Here is a 19,967-nt window from a genome sequence, read left to right as displayed (position 1 = left end):
GGGGTGAGAAATTCCATGAAGCTTTCTGAAAATACTAAGTCGATGTTTTTCTGGGATATAAGGACGAAATTTATTTTCAAAAACATCACAGTAAAGTTGAACATCAGTGCCTGGGATTTGAATCTGTTGAAGATTTAAACTGGAGTCAGTAAGCAGCTGGTTTAGTTCTGCGTCGTCAGTCTGATCTGCAGCTATTGCTTGGTAATTAATCTGAATATCTTCAATACTCGAGATTTCAGGTCTGGAAAGGTAGTCTGCTACTATGTTGTCTGAACCTTGAACATGGCGAATGTCAGTGGTAAATTGTGCAATGAAATCTAAATATCGAAACTGTCTAGGAGTGCACTTGTCACTTTTTTGATAGAAAGCAAAAGTGATTGGTTTGTGGTCAGTAAAAACAGTAAATCTGCGGCCTTCTAACATGAATCGAAAGTGTTTAATAGCAGCATAAATGGCGAACAGTTCTCTGTCATAAGCACTATACTTAGCCTGAGCAGTATTTAACTTCTGAGAGAAAAAAGCCAATGGTTGAAGTTGATCATTGTTCTTTTGTTGTAAGGAGGCTCCTACAGCAAAATCCGACGCATCTGTAGACAGAATGAGTTGAGCAGAAGGTAAGGGATGTGACAAAAAGGTGGCTTCAGCGAGGATTTCCTTACAGCTCTCAAATGCCTTCACTGCAACATCAGTCCAAGTTATTGGTTGCTGTTTTTTCTGCTTACCTTTAAGTAAGTCATGTAATGGTGCTTGAAGCTCAGCAGCCTTGGGAATGAATGAACGGTAGAAATTTAACATCCCAAGAAACCGTCGAAGTTGCTGAGTGTTGTTGGGCTTGGTAAAATTCCGTATAGCAGAAAACTTCTCGTCTGTTGGTTTGATGCCCTCTGCCGAAACTTCATGACCTAAGAAAAGAACTTTATTTTGGCCAAAAACACATTTTGACGAATTTATTAAAATTCCATATTGGCATAAACGTTCGAATACCATACGTAAATGTTCTAAATGTTGATCGGCTGACTCAGAGGCAACAAGGATGTCGTCAATGTAGACAAAACAGAAATCCAAGTCACGGAAAATTTCATCCATAAACCTCTGAAATGTTTGAGCAGCGTTTCTGAGCCCGAAGGACATGTACACAAATTCGTACAGACCAAACGGTGTTGTCACTGCAGTCTTATGTATATCATCAGCAGCAATCGGTATTTGATTGTAAGCGCGAACCAAATCCAGGGTGGAAAATAGTTTCTTGTTGGCCAATCCATGAGTAAAGTCCTTGATGTTGGGGATCGGATAAGAATCGTGAACGGTACGAGCATTAAGAGCTCGATAGTCTCCACACGGTCTCCAAGAAGTGTCCTTTTTGGGAACAAGATGCAAAGGTGAGGACCAGCTACTTTTTGATGGGCGGATGATTCCTTGTTCCAACATGGATTGAAACTCCTCTTTGGCGATGACAAGTCTGTCAGGTGCCAAACGTCTAGGGCGAGCTGATGCAGGTGGGCCAGGGGTAGTTATAATGGTATGAACAGTGTTGTGTTTGGCTTTGGAGTGTTGGTTGCGTGGCTGGGTAAGTGATGGAAAATTTTTGAGAAGTTTGTGGTACTCTGTAAGGACAATCATAGTTTGAATGAAAGGACCGTAAGAATTGGCATTATTTCCAATGGTTGATAGGCCAGTTGTCCTGTCAAAGATTGCGAGCTTTCTGCTATCTACAATAATGTTGTAAAAAGATAAAAAGTCGATTCCCAAAATTGGATGTGAAACATCGGCCACAAGAAATGTCCAACGAAAGCTTCTGCGAAGTCCAAAGTCCAAGGTGAAAGTACGCTGTCCGTAGGTCGAAATTTCTGAGTTGTTGGCTGCCAAAAGCTGGTAATTGGAGCGAGGACGCCTTTCTTTAAGCAAAGTGTATGGAAAAATGGAAACCTCGGCGCCGGTGTCCACTAAAAAACGAATTTTTGATGAATTGTCAGTCACAAATAAGCGGCGCGGGTTTGAGGAGGGTAGAAAACCCGCCGCTACTGGTTCTCCCCCCTTGAGTTTTCCGAGATAGTGAAAGAACATGGGCTATTACATTTTTTTGCTTTATCACCGAATCTGGAATGATAATAGCAAAGAGTACTTTGGTTCGAGGCCCTGTTGGTTGTCGTTCTCTCTGATGTCCTAGATCTGGAGCGTGGTTGTCTATGACAACAACTTTTGGTCTCCAATCTGTCCAGACGCTTAACAATTTCAGCCAATTGTTTGTGTATATCAGAATCTACACTAGAAACTGTACAAGCTAAAGATGGTGTACATACCTCATGAATTTTGTCAGCTAATTTGGCTAAGTTGTCTAGTGACATACCTTCCTGAGTGGTTAGAATTGTCTGAATCTGCTGGGGAAGTCTTCCAGTCCATAATGTTCTGAGAAAGTCCTCTGGAAGGGAAGTTGGTGCTAAACTCTGCAGCTTCCTGAGGTACTCGGATGGCTTTCGATCACCCATTTCTTCCTGTTGAAGAAGCTGGTGGATTTTTTGGTGTTGAGAAGCGGATAGTCTCTGTATGAGTTCCTGCTTAATAGTTCCATATTGATTGGCAGTAGGAGGTTGTGCTATTAAGTCACGCACGAGTTGGACTTGGTTAAAGTCTAGGTTAGCCACAACAATATTATATTTGGTGTTGTCATTCACAATACCACTAATAGCAAACTGACTGTCTAACTGAGCAAACCATAGTGCCGGTTCGTTTGGCCAAAAAGGTGGTACTTTTAAGGATACTCTCTCTACCATGTGGGTAGGAGCTGGTGCTGCAACTGAAGGTGATAGAGATGATGAAGTACCTTGTTGTTCCGTAGCCATTGTGGTGCGAGAGTTGTGAGTTTTCGAATGGTTCAGCGTTCTAGAACGTCCAAAAAGTAAGTCTGACTCTGGCTTGTAGATTCTTTTGTGTCGGGGTCACCAATGAAGGGTGTCATAGAAGGAGAAGGAAAATAATAATCTTCACCAACTTAACACTCCACTTTATTGAATCCCTTCGAATTCAATGTAGAATCAAATATAACAGATTTTTGTAGGAACTAACTAGAAAATGATTGAGATCGAAAAACGTAAGCATTGAGCAAGAATCGTCCATCTTGTGTTGTAATCCTGAGTTAAAGTGTCTCGTCATCGCCCTGAAGTCAGGTCCTTGCGTCCTATTCTTCTTTTTGCTTCTTGCCGGCTGACACTGCTGACAGTGTCGCCACAACATTGTTTTTCTCTATCATTTTCAACATGTAGTAGAAAGAGAAAGCAATTACTGTCTCTCAAAGTTGACAAGTGACACCGAATGGGTACGTCAAAGGGGCTATTAAAAACTGAGGTTAGGAGGTTATGTTATGGGTAAGTTTATTTACCATAAAACTTATTGTTTATTTGTATTTTGTTAATGTGAACACATAAAAATTCAAAAATAGTCCTAGTTGTGGTAAATGGTCAATCATCTCATGAAGAGAGACTATCAAGTAAGTTGATAACTTTATGTTAAAGCTTAAAATAAGTTACTTCCACTTTCCCTTTTCTGTTGGAAAATTTATATTTTTGGATGTTTCCAACTTTATGTAGTCCTAGTGTATATACCTCACACCTTGAACTAACTAAATAGTAACGTGGGAATTCATTAGGGGGCAAAAAATGTGCAGCTGCCCCCTGCATTCTCCATAGTCAATTTCAAGACTAGTATAACTTTGAAATTTTCATAACTGTATTCTCATTGTTTCATTTACATTATAAAGACATTGTTGTAATCATAAAAAAACACTAACACAGACTAGTTTCTTTATTTACACATTTCACTAAATTACAGCAAAATTATCCCAATATTTTGTACCTTAGTAAAATAGTTTGATTATCCAGTAGCTGAACCAAACCACACCAGCATAGAGTAGCATTTTCACAGTCATATGAGCATAGTATAGTCTGAAATAACATTAATTGTAATGATGTATGTGGAATGTCATTTTGTTTTTTAAAAAAGGTACCTTTTCCATTTAATTAGGGCAGCATCTAAATTATCAATAGGGTCTCTTAGCAAATGAACACGTGCACCTGTGCAGTACGCTTCGAAATATGCATCCCAGTCTAAATCAAGCAGGTCACTAAAAAATATTTTTTTGTCTTTCTCTCCCAAGTTTTTCTGCTGTTGCAGCACTTTATCAGTCTGAATTTTCCACTCTTGGGTGGCAAAGTAGGAAATTACCGTGCAGAATTTGTGCACTTTTTTGTAGGCCTCTATCATTCTGTGTCAAAAAACATTGAGTTAAAAATGTTAGTTTGAGGTGGTGAGGGTGTTTTACCTGGGTTTTTTGCCTATACATAGCAAGACGCCATCTACCAACAAAGCTGGTACAGTGTGCAGAAAAAATCTGAGCAACAAGTATACAGGATAGTACTTGCACAGGCGGAAACAGTAATACCAAATAGCTTTGGAGGAAGGACTTTTTATGCCGTAAGTGGAGGTCAATTCCTCAAAACTGCCCCAGGTGATTGGTTGCTCATTAGTGGATCCATAGTTGTAAATAGGAGGTTGAAATTGTTCATCTGCTTCTCGTGCTGCAAGAAATGTAAATCTCAACATTCACAATCAAAAAAGTAACCATTTTTTACCTTGTAAGAAGTTATCACTCACTTCTTTGGCTGCCACAATCAGTGAATTGACGCACATATCGACTGGAACTAGATTAGCGTTGACTGCACGATCGCAATGCAAAATGCGTAGTAAACCCAGTCCAGCTGCAATAAAAACACCAGTAGGTCCATACAGGTTGTTAATCCAAGCTGGCTGAGGTTCTTTGTAGGTTGATATAACTGAAAAACAAAGTTTAGCGTGTGATTGGTTGAAAATTCAATACTTACCAATGGCTGGTCGAAAAATTCCTAAGGGCACTTCACCCTCTGCCTCTTTGATCACCATATTTTCAGCAACCTGTTTGGTGTAGGTGTATGTATTTGGATATTTTCCTAGTAATCTAGAAACATATTTTTAAGTACACAGGGTGTCACAAAATTGTTGGGGGTACTTACTTGGGAGTCATATCATCCAGAACTTGATCAGGAAGATTTTCAGTCAATAATATAAGTTTATAAGGATCTAAAGCAGGTGGGTACATTTTTTCTTCAATACAGGGTAGCAAGCAATGGGCGTAGATAGTACCCACGTGCATGAACGACTTTAGGTTGGTTGTTTCTTTGGCTAGCTTTATCAAATCCATGGGACATCTCACGTTAATCGCTACCGCGTTTTTCAGCTTTTCATCAAAACGTACCGTTGCCGCCACATGGAAAATTATGTCAACCTTAACAAAAAATATTATTGATTGTTGATTGTTGTGGAAATCTCTGTTACCTTGTCAATGAGCTGTTTTCGGTCCTCAATACTTAAACCTAAACCGGGCAAAGAACCATCTCCAGAAATTCCAACGATTTTATGTCTATATTTTGGGCATTCTTTTTTAAGCCTGTCAAACACAACATCCTCGAACAGTTTATCCAGTCTTTCATCCAGGTTGCTGTTCTTTTTGTTTCGAACCACCAGGTACAAAGTGGAAATGGTCGGGCATGATCTTAAAAGTTTTTCTACTAGAATTCCTCCTGAAAAATACACATTTACATTTTGTTCACATTGGCGGTAGGGTCGGTAAATTATACCTAAAAATCCAGTCGCTCCAGTAATTAGAATATGGGAATTTTCGTAAAACTTTTGAACTGGTGTCAGATCTTCATTGTGGAGGTGGCAAAGGTTGTCTGAAGTTACAAAGCTGTCGTCGTGGTTGTGGTTTATGACGTTATTATTAATTCCTGCAAATTAGGGGCGCTTAATTTAAATTGACTATTATTATAATTAATAAAACGTGCTGGTAAATCGTTACGTTAAGGTCGCCTGGTGTGATTATTACCTATTGTTTCCATAATATCCATATACCACCCAACGTGAATTTTAACACATTATAGTAAGGCAAAATTGCCTACTAAATCAGATGTAATGTTTTATTAAAACAACTGTACTTTGAGAATAATTATATCGGGTTTTGAAAACAATAGCACAATCACAACAATGCAGGTTATGGTAAAAGATGGTAATATTGGTGAATAACAAATACTTACAAGGAAAAATGTGCATTTTTTCTACTTTTTTTATACTGTTTTAGCTACGTTCATTCACCTTTCCTGTTTCCTGTTTCCAGCCTGTTTAGAAATAAAAACGTTGCTTTACATTGAATTTGATTGAACTGCGACTATTAACATGTATTTTGTTTTCAATACTGTAGTTTTGGCAATTTGGCCCAAAACGTATCTTTATGGTAAGTTCACTAGTTGCCAGTTTGTGATTGGTCAAGAAAAAGCAGCAAGCTGATAGCTGTTTTTTCTAACCAATCACAAACTAACTTCAGTTAAAAAAATCCGTTTCTTGTCATAACTGTCAGACCTTACTTTTCTTGTTCAGTTTGAAAAAATAAGTAGGTTAGGTTAGGTTAGGTCATCTACTTCTTATAAAATTCTGATTTGAAACTTTCGTTTACGAGATAATTGAGTTATTACGTTCAAAGAACCAAAACCAACCCAACCCAACTTAAAAATTGTCTTGCAAACAGTGTAAATTGACTTAAGAGGCTTAAAAATTTTCTTTGTAACCAGTTTTCATAGTTTTCTGACAAATTGAAAGACATTAGTCTTGAAAATTGACTTGAAATCTGTGAAAATAGACTTGAGAGGCTTAAAAACTGTCTCCGCAGTCAGTCGTCATAGTTTTCAGATAAGTTGGAAAACTTTAGTACTGAATTTCTGACTACAAATTCACACATTTAAACTTTGAAAATGGACTTATTGGTCACAAAAAGGTGACTCTGAACCAGTTTCATAATTTGAAAACACATTTCAATATTTTAGTCTTGAAAATAGTTTTAAATACAGGATATTGACATTAGATTCATGAAAATTCACTTGAAGACTAACTTTTCATTTTTTTTTACTTTGCTTTTTATTTTCTTAGTACTCTGGACAATTTTTAAGACTTCAAAACTGCTTTCAGATTGGAAATCTTCGTCAAGTTTTTGACATAGCAGACTTAAAAAACAATTTGTACATTATCTAAAGGCTTTAAAATGCCATTTCAAGCTTTGTCACTATTTTAAATTGACTTTTACACACTTCAGTGTGAATAATTTGACCATTTCTTAAATATCTAGACTTTTTTATTGCTTTAAGGCTGATTTTAACCTGAAAAATAGAGTTTTAAGGCTCTTATCGATCTTCACAAGGTTTTGACTGATCAGGCCTGAAAGCCAGTTTGTACACTGTCCATTAGTCTTGAAAACGTCATTTATTAATTAAAAACTATTAAATTGACTTCTACACTCATCGGTGCAACACATTTGGACTGCTTTTAGTGTTTTAACACTGAAAAATCGAGTTTAAAATTATTTATAATAGTGAATATAGTGAAAGTTAAGTTTCAGACACTCCAGTGATGAAAGTAAAAAATTTAGTCTTGATATTAGTCTTGAACACTATTTTTTAGAATTGAAATAGTCCGAAAATTTAATTTGAACTGTTACCAGTGTTTCATTGAATTCTAGACTTGTTTTAATCCAGAAAATTGAGTTGTACACCAATTAAAGTGATGAAAATAGACTTTTAGATCTTTAATTTTAGTAAAGTCATTTCTACCCTTAAAATCAACTTTCTTAGGAAGCGTTCTTCAGGAAAATGGCATAATGGTCAACTTATTTTTTGCTGGACTATCGAATGGTGAATTATTGACACTTTAAACTGGACCACCCTGTATGTGTGTGATTAAATACTTTTAAGCAGCTTCAATGTTATTATAATTGAAATTTGTAGTGCAATAAAAATGGTAGTGAAAAATCATTAAAATCAACAGATAATTATGAATGTAACATTTTACTTGATAAATGTCACATCCGTGGCTTAACCGCACAATTCGATTGGCAACTTTAGTGCAAACCTAATGTATCTGTATCCTTCTCTATCCAATTTCCTTAAAACAGTATGGCTCTACACTGGTTTGGCTCAACAGTGATGCGTTTTTCGTGCATAAAACATTTAAAAAAATACAGAGTGATAGATAAAAATGCGCTTACACCTTGTATTTAAGGAGTTTTCAATTTCCTTTAAGTCCAGGATTCTCAGGAAATCTAACGTCATTTGCTAGTTTGTGTGATACTTTTTCGAAAAATTGGTTACGTCTATTCAAATTAATGGATTCTATTGTGCAGTATGGTAATTTATAACAAAAAATTGAAACACGTATTGACACTGATTTGATTAACAAAAAAAGCTGGTTTATAATAATATATGCAACCACGAGTTCGATTATAACAAGTTTAGGCGTTAAAAAAAAGTTAAAAATGCAGTGTTTCACGTTTTCCCAATTTCCCGGAAAACGGCAAATGAAAATCTAATTTCAAAACCGGGTATGAATATGGCATTGAATTCCCTAAAACTTTTCCCATTTAACCGATCCTGTATCTCTTACGATAACGGATATCCCCATACATGCATCACCAATTTGGACCACACTGTATAGTAGCTGCCATAACGTAATATCGTAAAAAGTTAATTAGTATTGATCAATGAGACGTTTTAGTAGTAAATATTAAAATAATTATTATTTACGATTATGGATTTATGGAGAAAAAAAATTCCGTACATTTGGAAACGTTGAAATCGTATTAACAGAGCATCAAACAAAATGACGTCAGGAGGTCGATAACGTATTAAAAATCGATTATCAAAGAAGTGAATACTCATTAAACGCCTATATTACTTAAGACCGTCTATGCCTAATTTGTATTTAGACGGCTAATTCAATTACTAAATTTTCGAGCTCGTGCGTCCTTGTCTTTGATTGTCTTTTGACACACATAATTATTATTGCAGGCGAAAATTACAATTAAGGAATAGTCACAGAACAACTAAGTGTCTCAATTTAGACTGTCAAATGTCACTGGTGTCCCACAACAAACATGAGGGATTGTTTGTGATTGGCCAAGAAAAGCACCTTTCAGCTTGCTGCTTTTTCTTGACCAATCACAAATTCCCCCCCAATGCTGCGATTTACGGAATTGATATGATTGTGACATATTTTTGTACAAAGCTGTCACTACTGTCAATTGAAAAACGCATGCAACACGCCAAATGCAACAATTGCGAAACACATACTATGACGTAACCGGCCGTTACAGTGGTTTGCTTTATATCAACGTCAAATATCAAACCGGAAGTTTCTAATTATCCATGCGAAATCAACAGCAAAACGAAAACACCCAGTTGGTCACCTGATAACTTCCTCAAAAGTTTGATTGATATCTTGTGACCAACTGTCAAATTAGCTTTAGGCCGCATTCGTTTTTGACGTCACAATGACGTAATTTGGCAAAATCACAATTTGACCAACTGTCAAATTACGTCATTGTGACGTCAAAAACGCTCTGCTCTCGCGCCATGGAGCTTGAAAACAAATGCGGCCTTAGTAGTCTGACACATGTCACTTAAAAAAGTTTTCTCTATCTTTGTTGCAGTACTATAGTAAAAGTTGTCTTTTTTTACCCACCACATTTTCTATGGATATAACTTCCATACTACAGTTTTGAATTTTCTATACTTTCCGAGGCGTACTGGTGGTTTTAATTGAATTACTTGAAAAACTATATTTTTCAGAACTATTTTTATAATAATTGCACTTAACCAAAAACCTAAAAAACATAAAAGTTTCTATTACAGAGTGGAACACATGTTTTTAAGTGAAATTAGATTTATAAATGGATGCAAATTGAATAAAGAGTTACTAATTTTTATCTAAATTTCTTAGTACTTTAGTAACAAAATTGTAAAGTAAAGATGTTTGCCTACCGTTGTATTCTAGAACGACCATTTTAGCCAAACAAAGTGATATCACAAAACAACAAAACACCAATCACTGATTTTTGGTACCAACCAACTTAAAAGTTTTGGTACCACTAATGCGTCTGATACGCGCACTGCAGGTTTTCTTGTCGCGTCTAGGTCATAAATTAACGGTAATTTAAATGAAGCGAAATCGTATGCACAAACTTTAAAAATCTTCTGACTGATATTGTTGATTGTTTTTCACTTTTATAAGGTTAAAGGCCGATTGAGCCAATGTCCATAGTACCACTCGGGTATTGGATTTGGAAGAGAAATGCAGTAAACGAAAAAAAAAGAAACATCATTAGCATGTATAAAAACGATTATTTTTCCATCATTTTAACGGATACAAAAACATTTAAGCGGTAAAACCACTGATTTATTGGTTAAAAAACCCTAAATTAATATGCGTTTGATGTGGAACCGGAAAATCAAACTAAATTAGTATAACGTCACAACCGAAATCAATATAGAATTAATTAGTGATGAATTTGTCTTCATAGACCACGGTTTGTTTGTTCTCCAGTTGATTGACCAAAATGACGGCTGGAGGACACATATTTTTCTAATGTTTCCGCGTTTCACCACAAATGATTTTTGTGATAATCCAGTGCTAGGCGCAAAAAAAATCCAATTTTAAAACATATTTTATTTTGATGGTTTTTCGCATTCTTCGTTGTCTTTTTCGTGCATAAACGCCAACAAATCTGTCATTCTGCTTAAGTATCCACGTTCATTGTCAAACCAAGCAATCAGTTTAAAGAATTTTTCGTTCAGCTGCATACTGGCTGTGGCGTCATACGTCAAAGAGCATGTACAGCCTAAAAATAAAGCGGTAACAAGGTTTTTTTCATTTTTAGTAGTGTACATGTGTTGTACCGATAAAATCAGTGGAAACCGCATCTTCTTCCGTGTAACACAAAATGCCGCTCAAAGAACATTGAGAGGCATCCTTAAGGGCGTAGTTGATGTCCGACAATTTGCTGCTTTTACAAATTCTGACCGTAAAGTCCAGCAAGCCACAAACCGAAATCGGAACTCGAAGTTCCATGCCTGAAATTGCGATTTCTGTTATGATTCTAATAAGTGGCAACAGTGCTGGTTACGTGATCGTTACCCAGCTCCATAGAGCGAGCAGAGCGTTTTTGACGTCACGATGATGCTTTTGCTAAATTACGTCAAAAACACGTCAAAAACGTTGCCAAGTTTCTAAAAGCCACGTGACCAGTTTCAAAGTAAAACTTAAATTTAGATCACGTAACCACACAAAAACAAAAATTATTTACCGGTTATTTTCCCTTGCAGTTCGGGCAGAATTTTTCCAATAGTACTGATCTCTTGACACGCCACTGGAACAATATTCAACATGGCGGACCGTTTCAAACGGTTTGATTTTGTAGCGAGTCTGTCTAGAAGGCTCTGGTCGGACATAACAGACTGGACGGTCGTAATGAAAGCTTTATGCAAAACATGGAATAATATATAATTTGTTTGAAAATGACATTTGTCACACTGACATTTAACCACTAGAATGTGAGGATCCACCGCCTACTATACTAGAAAGCCTAGAAGGTGCTTGTCAAAAATTCCAATATGGCGGGAATAGTGGTGACAGTTTGTATTGTGAAAATTGAGCTTTTTGAGGTTTACATGAATTTTTACGGTTTAAAATCAAAACTTGAGGTTATTTGCGTAAGTTATTTTTGTTCCCCAACCGTACTTAATTAAACTCGACGTCAGAAACTCTTTTTAAAAAGAATAATTTTATTAAGAGTTTACAATTAATGCGACTTAACTATACGAAGTTACAGTAGAGAGTAATCTAGGAATACAGGGTGTCCCACGACGAAAGACCTCGATTGATATTGGAGAAAGTATAAATAGGAGAGTTTTGAAAATTTGGTAGGATACTGATGTGGGCATGCCCAATCCAACTAAAATATTTTCAAGATGGTTGCACTTCCGCTTATACCGGAAGTCGATCACAACTTTCTTATTTTAAATAGAACACCCTATATATTATTACATATTTGGATTCCTCACAAAATTCTGACCAACTTTTGTATAGAATGTCCTATGCCTATCTCTAGCCGTTTTCGAAATATTTGATGTTTTTCCAAAAAAGTGACAGTTGCAACGCTCAACATATTTTTGTACTATGTTAAAACCGTATTTCATTTTGCAATGAAACTTTGGGTTATTGTAAATAAAGGATCGTTTTATTAAACTGAGGGTGCGTAACGACTCATTTGTATACAGGGTCGTCAAAAAAAAATCATAAACTTGCCACTAAAAAAAATGAAAAATCTCAAGTTTTTTAAATGGAAACCCCCATTTTTTATGACGGAATCATTTTGAGCATTAAAAATTACTATAAGTTTCAATTTACTTGCCTATACCTAAATCCAACCCATTTCGTTTTATTTGAGAATAAACATTTTTTTATTAGGCTGCATGGTTGGGATTAGCTGGTACTCTAGTTAGCCATGCTTTTGACACACGGTGATATTGGAGAACTGCAAAGCATGTTATGTTGAGCGTTGCAACTGTCACTTTTTTGGAAAAACATCAAATATTTCGAAAACGGCTAGAGATAGGAATAAGGCATTGTACACAAAAGTTGGTTAGAAATTGCAATTTCTACATTTGTATTATTAAGGATTGGTTTTGTTTTAATAGCTTTTATCTTCACAGATCCCGTATTCTTAAAATTTTCAATTATTTGCTTGACAGCTTTTCGTGATGGCTTTGGTTTTTCTGGATAACGAGCGGCAAATACCTCACATGTTCTACTCACAACTTTATCACATTCTCCGTAAATAATAAACAGATTTAAGTAATCTTGGTTTGAATAACGTAACTGCGACGGCATATTTGCAGTTGTCAAAACACTCAAAACTAGTGTTATTAACATGCCCTGCAGGTCTCCAATATCACCGTGTGTCAAAAGCATGGCCAACTAGAGTACCAGCTAATTCCAACCATGCACCCGAGCATGCAGCCTAATAAAAAAATGTTTATTCTCAAATAAAACGAAATGGGTTGGATTTAGGTATAGGCAAGTAAATTGAAACTTATAGTAATTTTTAATGCTCAAAATGATTCCGTCATAAAAAATGGGGGTTTCCATTTAAAAAACTTGAGATTTTTCATTTTTTTTAGTGGCAAGTTTATGATTTTTTTTTGACGACCCTGTATACAAATGAGTCGTTACGCACCCTCAGTTTAATAAAACGATCCTTTATTTACAATAACCCAAAGTTTCATTGCAAAATGAAATACGGTTTTGACAAAGTACAAAAATATGTTGAGCGTTGCAACTGTCACTTTTTTGGAAAAACATCAAATATTTCGAAAACGGCTAGAGATAGGCATAGGGCATTCTATACAAAAGTTGGTCAGAATTTTGTGAGGAATCCAAATATGTAATAATATATAGGGTGTTCTATTTAAAATAAGAAAGTTGTGATCGACTTCCGGTATAAGCGGAAGTGCAACCATCTTGAAAATATTTTAGTTGGATTGGGCATGCCCACATCAGTATCCTACCAAATTTTCAAAACTCTCCTATTTATACTTTTTCCAATATCAATCGAGGTCTTTCGTCGTGGGACACCCTGTATAATAAAATACATTTAAGCAACCTAAAATGTAGAATAAGCATAATAGCAATAGCATCTTCCTGGGAACCGTTGTGTCAGCATAGTCCCATGGGATTTACGGAAATAGGCATATATAACTCCGTGTCAGTTTTTTACTTTACAAAAAACCGGATCTAACTCAATAGTGGTTGAACACTTTGAAGTGATTTTACTCCAACACTATGGTAGGTACAAGTGCTTTCTAGTACAGTAATCTTATTAGGTACTTGTTACTATGTGAGTTACATTTTAAAGTATCCTTCATTGTGAGAGCAACAAAAATAATTTTGAATGAATGTTCTTGGAAATAACATAAGAACCATTTACCAGTTTTGCTTGCCTAGTTTCAAGAATTTACAAATTTTCTTACATTGAACAGCGGTTAAACTAGTTTGCTGTGTGTTGTACTTTCCATGATAAATGTGCTAACCAATTTGTTTAGACTGGACTTGATTGTGTATAAAAAGCTCTATCTATACATATCTAGATCACGAATGAACCTTTTTTTGATTTTTTACTCACAACTTGCAATCAACTACACGAAATGATAAAAATATAATATATATATGTATAAATCGAAAACCGCTTACGCCGCCATTAAAAGTGACATTTTAGGCTTTCTAGTATAGAGGGCGTCACATTCGTTCACCATGAGACGGTAATTACGTCAATATACTTACCTTCTCTGATACCGAATTTTTCGTGAATGACTTTGGCCAACGGAGCTATACAGTTCATGGTACTCGAACCCATTGAGATGACCTAAAATAATATACCTACAATTATTTTTGGCCGCTACAGTATTAAACCTTTATTTACGATTTATCAAAAATTCAATGTGCAGGTGTGGAAAATTAAAAATTACAGCTTATCCATACATATGGAAATTTGTAAAACCTGAACGTTGGAATAGGTAAATAGATGACATAGAACATTTGATTATTACGTCTGTTTTTTTTTTATTATTAGCATACAATACAAATAAAAGTGATTTAAGTACAATACCTTATCTGAGGATTTATAGTCACAATGATTAACACCAAGCACCAGAGTGGGAGCGTCTAATAATGGTGCGGAAATAAGAACTTTCTTCACTTTACCATCACTAACCAGTTGTTTCGCCTGATCTATTGTACGGACATTCCCCGAACATTCGGCAATATAGTTAACGTCAGAGTGACACCAAGGAACCTGAATCCAGTAAAAAAAATTAAAAACAGTGGAAAAAATACTAAATAAACTACCTTGTTGATATCAGTTTCTTTATGCACGACCACCTTATTTCCATTAACTATCAAGTGCTTATCATCAAAACAAACGTCTCCATAGAATTTTCCATGAACCGAGTCGTGTTTGAGTATGTACGCGGCTTGTTTAGGGCTGGTTATGGCCGGGTCGTTCACCACACCCGGTACCATTTTGGTGGGGTGCCGTTCCACCATGGTTCTCACTAAAAGTTTGCCCATTCTGCCGAATCCATTAACACCCACCCTAGCCATTTTAAACAATCAATTTCCGATTTTAAAAATGCAAACATTACTGTAAGAATAATAATTTTAGTGTCAAAGTCATTTTTTAACGTTTTTATTGAAAGATGGATGATTTGGTTTAAGTCTGGTAGAAGTAAACATAATTTCTAGTTTATTAACTTAATTAATATTAATGATTGTCTAAAAAATTGTGTCTGGAAAATAAAGCATTTAAAAGTTAGCAGCACTAAACAGAAAGAGAATTGTGCCCATTTGGCACTTTTTCTGGTTTTATGCCAATATAAGTTTTTCTATTTGGTGACTGTATTGTTTGTGATTGGTCAAGAAAAAGCAGCAAGTTGAAAGCTGCTTTTTTTAACCAATCACAAACTACTTGCCCACTAAGATTTAGGCAAATGATGCACATGTAAACTATTCCTATGTTCCTCTCATTTTTGCCAGTTTTTCTGGCCAACTATACTAACCGCGGTCATGTTGGATTTAACCCAAACAAAACGTAATTTTTAACTAATTCCGGCCTGGAAAACATGAATCTGACGTCCAGAGATGTAAAAGCGCTTGTCATTGTTATTATAAGACTTATCATGCATTCTAATGAGATAATTTAAGACATCTAACCGTCGTATTTTAAGCACAGCTTAAGTTAAGTGTGGTTTAGAGTGTGACTTTTGTCACCTGTACTGTCACAGTCCGACCCACACTTAAATTAAGCTCGGCTCACAAAACGACGGTGCAAACGGGGGTAAATGATTAAAAGTACATTAAACTTTATTTGAATTGATATTAGATTGTTGTACCGGGTGACCCAATAAGACTGTTCCTCGACCATATCTCGGGAACCGTTCGTCGTATGACTTTGGGGTAAAAAATTTTTTTAGGTAAATCGGCCATGAAGAATCCCTGGAAAATATTTTCAATTTCTAAAAATGACCCCCAGAGGCCGTAACTGCCATCTTAAATTTTTAAATTGCATTTTCTATAAATTTTGCACAATAAACTAGAATTTGTTTTCCTCATTTTTAAATGAACCAATTCATCTAGGAGCAACATAAATGTTCTGATGATATGTGGTATTTTTTAAATAATGTCTAAATGAATTCTATTTAAACTCACAATTGCTTCTATAACATTTTATTCATTATGCAGCTAAAATTTTAATAGTTTTATGAAATTTACTGCGCGATCCTTGGTCTTCAAAGATCCATTAATCTCATTTTCGCAATATTTCAGGTTAGGAATGAGAATTTGAAAAACGGTTTTCACTGTTTCACTGGATGTTATTTGGCTACTTTTTCATAAAGAAAAAGTCATATCATTCCATTATTGTTTTTTTATTTTTTTTTTAATTTGAGTCCTGGTGTCAAAACTAGCCCCCTGAGGGAGAAGGATTCAACTAAATTAACTATACTTTGATTGATTCTTATTGTCCAAGAAATGCTCTTTTCAGCAATACCAAATTTGTTAAAATTGGTCAAACCGTTAAGAAGTTATAGCAGGTTATTGCAAAAACAATTAAACACCCCACGCCATCTTGGTTTTTGAAATAACGGAAATTTGTTTTTTACGAAAATGAGAGATAAATTGGTTCGCTTTAAAAATGTGGGAAAAAAAATTCTAGTTTATCGTGCAAAATTTATAGAAAATGCAATTTAAAAATTTAAGATGGCAGTTACGGCCTCTGGTGGTCATTTTTAGAACTTGAAAATATTTTCCAGCGATTCTTCATGGCCGATTTACCTAAAAAAATAATGTTTACCCCAAAATCATACGACGAACGGTTCCCGAGATATGGTCGAGGAACAGTCTTATTGGGTCACCCGGTACAATTATTATAATTAAAAAACTAATTAATTAATTTTTGAATTTTCCAATTTTTTTCCGAAAAATTACCGGAAACTTTCTGAAAAATGTTATATGCTTAACCTCAAAACTTTTCAAAATAATATGAATTTTGAAAAAAATATTATTTATAAATTTATCCCTTCTGGACAACACATTCCTGGTATAAAAGCTTTAATCTGTCGGTAGCGTGACATTTCTACTATATATGGTATACAGGGTGATCAAAAGACAATTTCAAGGGCTACAAATTGGTATATTGAACCACCCTGTAACTGTCAAAATAACAGAGTTAAGGGCTGTCACAGTAAAAACTGTCAAAATCAAACAACTCAGTTTTAACAGTAAATAACTCACTTATTCGACGTTTTAGGTAAAAACGTTATACAGGGTGGTCAAAAGAGAATTTCAAGAGCTACATATTGGTATATTGAACCATCCGATAATTGTCAGAATAACTGAGTTATTGACAATACAATGGAGTAGTTTACAGGGTGATTCAATTAATTTTTAACATCCTTGCTTAATTTTCATTTTATAAAAAAAATACCAAATGTGAATCTTGTAAATATTTGCATATAACTACTTTATTCCTAGATAATCCATCAGTATACAGGGTGTCCCAAATTTGAGCAACCAACCAAACTTATAATTTTTTATTCGATTTTTGAAATGTACGTCAAATTCTAGGCCTACTTGTTGTAAAATGTTTGTATCGATATTCAATCGTTTTTGCTCTAGCATCCTTACTTTGACCACCCTCTTCGAAAGCAGAAATTTCCAATTTAAGCAAAATTTTGGTGCACTTTTTCAGAAAATCGTCCATAACTCGCTTATTTGAAACACCCTGTATAAACACGCCCTATAACAAAAGAAATCTAATGAACGGGGCTATCACAGACAATGCTATCACGTAACGTTGAGCGGGCACGACTATGTTGTCCCGTTTAGCCGCTAGAGGGCGTCAAAGCTGACTCTCGTTTTTTTGCAGTTTTTGCTCAATATCTCAGGAACGTTTCAGGTTAGAGGTCTGAATTTGTACCACAAATGCACCTCGATGAGATACAACTTTTACCTTCTATACACTTTTTTGGTACCACGCACCGTTTGACTTTAAACCATTAAAAACTAGAATTGTCAAGAAATTTTAAGTAAAAATTTTATTATTTTTTTTTCTAAAATTAACCTCAACTGCCTAAATTACCTTCAAGTTAATAGTACAAAAATGTAAAAAAAAAACATTTTTTTTTTTAATTTTCTGATTTTCCAATTTTTCTTTTTCCATAAACTTAATTTTCCCAATTTTGCACGTGACCTTGAAAAGGGTTTTTTTTTTTTATTGTTTATGTAATAAAAGTAGCGTTGAAGTGCATTTGTGGTAAAAATTTCACACAGTGAACCGGTTTCGAAATATTTACAAAATAATTACGAAAATAATGATACGCCCTCTAATGACCAAACCGTACAACTTCACGTGATAGCCTTATTTATTCAAACATGGCTTTTCTGTCATTTTGACTAAGTTTACCCCACAAACAATGTGTCAAATCGCTTTCACCCGTTTTTTGTATTTTTTTCCAGTCAGTCTCTAGAGATTCAATTATTTTTGGGTATTTTTTCCAAATGTAAGTTTTCGGGACTTTCTCATTTTTGAGTGGTATAATAACAATCAAATATGACAAAAAAAGTTATAATTTTAATTAGCCTCAAACATAGTATAACAAAGTGTAAACAAAAGACCACTAGTTTCGAGAGAAATATTAAAAATTTGCTATAATAAAAGGGTCTTTTTAAATGCATGCCCTACTACTTAAGCTGAGATTTTTTAAACCCGTACTAGCTCTACATCAACAAACAGAAGTTACAATAGACTGTAATACACACATTATAGCTTGTCACTACAAAACACTAAAAAAACTACAAATATTGCAGAAAGGCCACACCTAAAGGTACGAAAATAAGCCAGGAAAACGTCATAGACAGTCCGGTAATTCTTGACAAGGCCCACCATATCAAACAGACCACGCCCACTTGTAATACAAGATTCAAAATTTGCAAACTGAAAAATGATGATTAAACACTTTTGAACACTACAATTATTGTGGAACTTACATTAAATTTTTCTTTCTTGCGAAAGGCAACGTTTTCTCCGGGTCTTTGCTCAAGTAAACACGAGCGCCCAGTGTTAAATCGTCGAAATACACAGGCCACACCAAATCGGATAAGTCCAAACCGTAGGAATCTTTGTCATTGTCTTGCAGAAATCGATGCAATTCTTCGGTTTTAACGGCCGAAAATTTCCATTCGGTGAAAATAAACTTAGACAAACGTGCCAGGGATGTGTTGACGTTTCGGTGCAGTTTCATCAGACTGTAAGTGGCAATTTAGACACTTTTGACACACTCTTGTATGCTGTTACTCACATTGGTCTACCTCCTGTTAATAGAGTGATTGTATCCAGTATTATTGCCGGTAAAATGTGAACAAAGAAAGTGGAGATTTTGTAGTGAGTGATTGTGCCTAGGAGTTTCAAGTAAGGGTACCAAACGGCACCGGCCAAAGGGAATTTATGCAAATAGTTGTTGATGGATTGCTCCACTGACGCCCAACGAAACGGATTTCTAGTACTGGAAGAGCATTGGTAGATTTCCAGTCTTTTGGTTTTTGTTACTCCTAAATTTCAAAGAGTTTAAATATTTACAGTAACTGTAGAGGTTTTAAATTTTACCTGCATGATAGCCAGCAACCAGCAAATTATTAACCACAATATCCACTGGTATATAATCGTAAATCAGCTCTTTAGCCACTGGCAATCGGCGGATCACACCTTTAGACGCCCCCATTAAAAATTTGTACCACAAATGCACCTCGATGAGATACAACTTTTACCTTCTATACACTTTTTTGGTACCACGCACCGTTTGACTTTAAACCATTAAAAACTAGAATTGTCAAGAAATTTTAATTAAAAATTATTTTTTTTTTTCTAAAATTAACCTTAACTGCCTAAATTACCTTCAAGTTAATAGTACAAAAATGTAAAAAAAAAACGATTTTTTTTTAAATTTTCT

The 19,967-nt window shown here is 35.2% G+C and overlaps 3 protein-coding genes and 1 long non-coding RNA gene across 5 annotated transcripts; 1 reads left to right on the top strand and 3 right to left on the bottom strand.

Annotated features, from left to right (window-relative positions):
* Positions 1-3,783: 3,783 nt before the first annotated feature.
* Positions 3,784-10,036, bottom strand: LOC145726416 (fatty acyl-CoA reductase wat-like). Its single transcript, XM_081975462.1, has 9 exons — positions 9,891-10,036; positions 5,667-5,816; positions 5,365-5,609; positions 5,043-5,314; positions 4,875-4,987; positions 4,626-4,826; positions 4,316-4,571; positions 4,001-4,258; positions 3,784-3,938 (listed from the first exon to the last, which is right to left on the bottom strand). Exons 1-9 carry the CDS (start codon positions 9,910-9,912, stop codon positions 3,851-3,853), a joined length of 1,605 nt encoding a protein of 534 aa, XP_081831588.1. The 5' UTR covers positions 9,913-10,036; the 3' UTR covers positions 3,784-3,850.
* A 524-nt stretch (positions 10,037-10,560) lies between these two features.
* Positions 10,561-15,225, bottom strand: LOC145726422 (uncharacterized). Of its 2 annotated transcripts, none has more exons than XM_081975472.1 (6): positions 14,812-15,225; positions 14,573-14,758; positions 14,248-14,329; positions 11,213-11,383; positions 10,795-10,979; positions 10,561-10,747 (listed from the first exon to the last, which is right to left on the bottom strand). In XM_081975472.1, the coding sequence occupies exons 1-6, from the start codon at positions 15,064-15,066 to the stop codon at positions 10,730-10,732; spliced, it is 897 nt and encodes a 298-aa protein (XP_081831598.1). In that variant the 5' UTR covers positions 15,067-15,225; the 3' UTR covers positions 10,561-10,729. The 2 variants fall into 2 exon arrangements, with proteins under 2 accessions (XP_081831598.1, XP_081831597.1); XM_081975471.1 differs by having other exon boundaries at positions 10,806-10,979; positions 14,812-15,223.
* LOC145726426 (uncharacterized) lies at positions 14,325-14,824 on the top strand. Its single transcript, XR_014177601.1, has 2 exons — positions 14,325-14,480; positions 14,537-14,824. It is a non-coding gene; the product is annotated as an uncharacterized LOC145726426 (long non-coding RNA).
* A 3,347-nt stretch (positions 15,226-18,572) lies between the features above and the next one.
* On the bottom strand, positions 18,573-19,764 carry LOC145726424 (putative fatty acyl-CoA reductase CG8306). The gene is made up of 4 exons (XM_081975474.1): positions 19,625-19,764; positions 19,320-19,569; positions 19,009-19,266; positions 18,573-18,955 (listed from the first exon to the last, which is right to left on the bottom strand). Exons 1-4 carry the CDS (start codon positions 19,737-19,739, stop codon positions 18,814-18,816), a joined length of 765 nt encoding a protein of 254 aa, XP_081831600.1. The 5' UTR covers positions 19,740-19,764; the 3' UTR covers positions 18,573-18,813.
* Positions 19,765-19,967: the final 203 nt, after the last annotated feature.

Source organism: Ips typographus, linkage group LG3, assembly GCF_016097725.1.
Source record: "Ips typographus isolate SLU linkage group LG3, UJ_Ityp_2.0, whole genome shotgun sequence".
In the NCBI taxonomy this organism is placed as follows: Eukaryota; Metazoa; Arthropoda; class Insecta; order Coleoptera; family Curculionidae; genus Ips; species Ips typographus.
This window is presented reverse-complemented; position numbering and strand designations above follow the sequence as displayed.

What these genes read in the sequence shown, in the direction of transcription:
- LOC145726416 (XM_081975462.1), bottom strand. Translation starts at nt 9,912, where the DNA reads ATGGTCGTTCTAGAATACAACG. An exon ending in CTGGATGATATGACTCCCAA is followed by an intron (nt 4,988 to 5,042) that starts GTAAGTACCCCC and finishes ATATGTTTCTAG; the next exon opens with ATTACTAGGAAAATATCCAA. An exon ending in GAGTGATAACTTCTTACAAG is followed by an intron (nt 4,572 to 4,625) that starts GTAAAAAATGGT and finishes CATTTCTTGCAG; the next exon opens with CACGAGAAGCAGATGAACAA.
- LOC145726422 (XM_081975471.1), bottom strand. Translation starts at nt 15,066, where the DNA reads ATGGCTAGGGTGGGTGTTAATGGATTCGGCAGAATGGGCAAACTTTTA. An exon ending in ACTATAAATCCTCAGATAAG is followed by an intron (nt 14,330 to 14,572) that starts GTATTGTACTTA and finishes ATATTATTTTAG; the next exon opens with GTCATCTCAATGGGTTCGAG. An exon ending in GGTTTCCACTGATTTTATCG is followed by an intron (nt 10,748 to 10,805) that starts GTACAACACATG and finishes CTTTATTTTTAG; the next exon opens with GCTGTACATGCTCTTTGACG.
- LOC145726424 (XM_081975474.1), bottom strand. Translation starts at nt 19,739, where the DNA reads ATGGGGGCGTCTAAAGGTGTGATCCGCCGATTGCCAGTGGCTAAAGAG. An exon ending in GGTTGCTGGCTATCATGCAG is followed by an intron (nt 19,570 to 19,624) that starts GTAAAATTTAAA and finishes TTTGAAATTTAG; the next exon opens with GAGTAACAAAAACCAAAAGA. An exon ending in TTAACAGGAGGTAGACCAAT is followed by an intron (nt 19,267 to 19,319) that starts GTGAGTAACAGC and finishes TGCCACTTACAG; the next exon opens with TCTGATGAAACTGCACCGAA.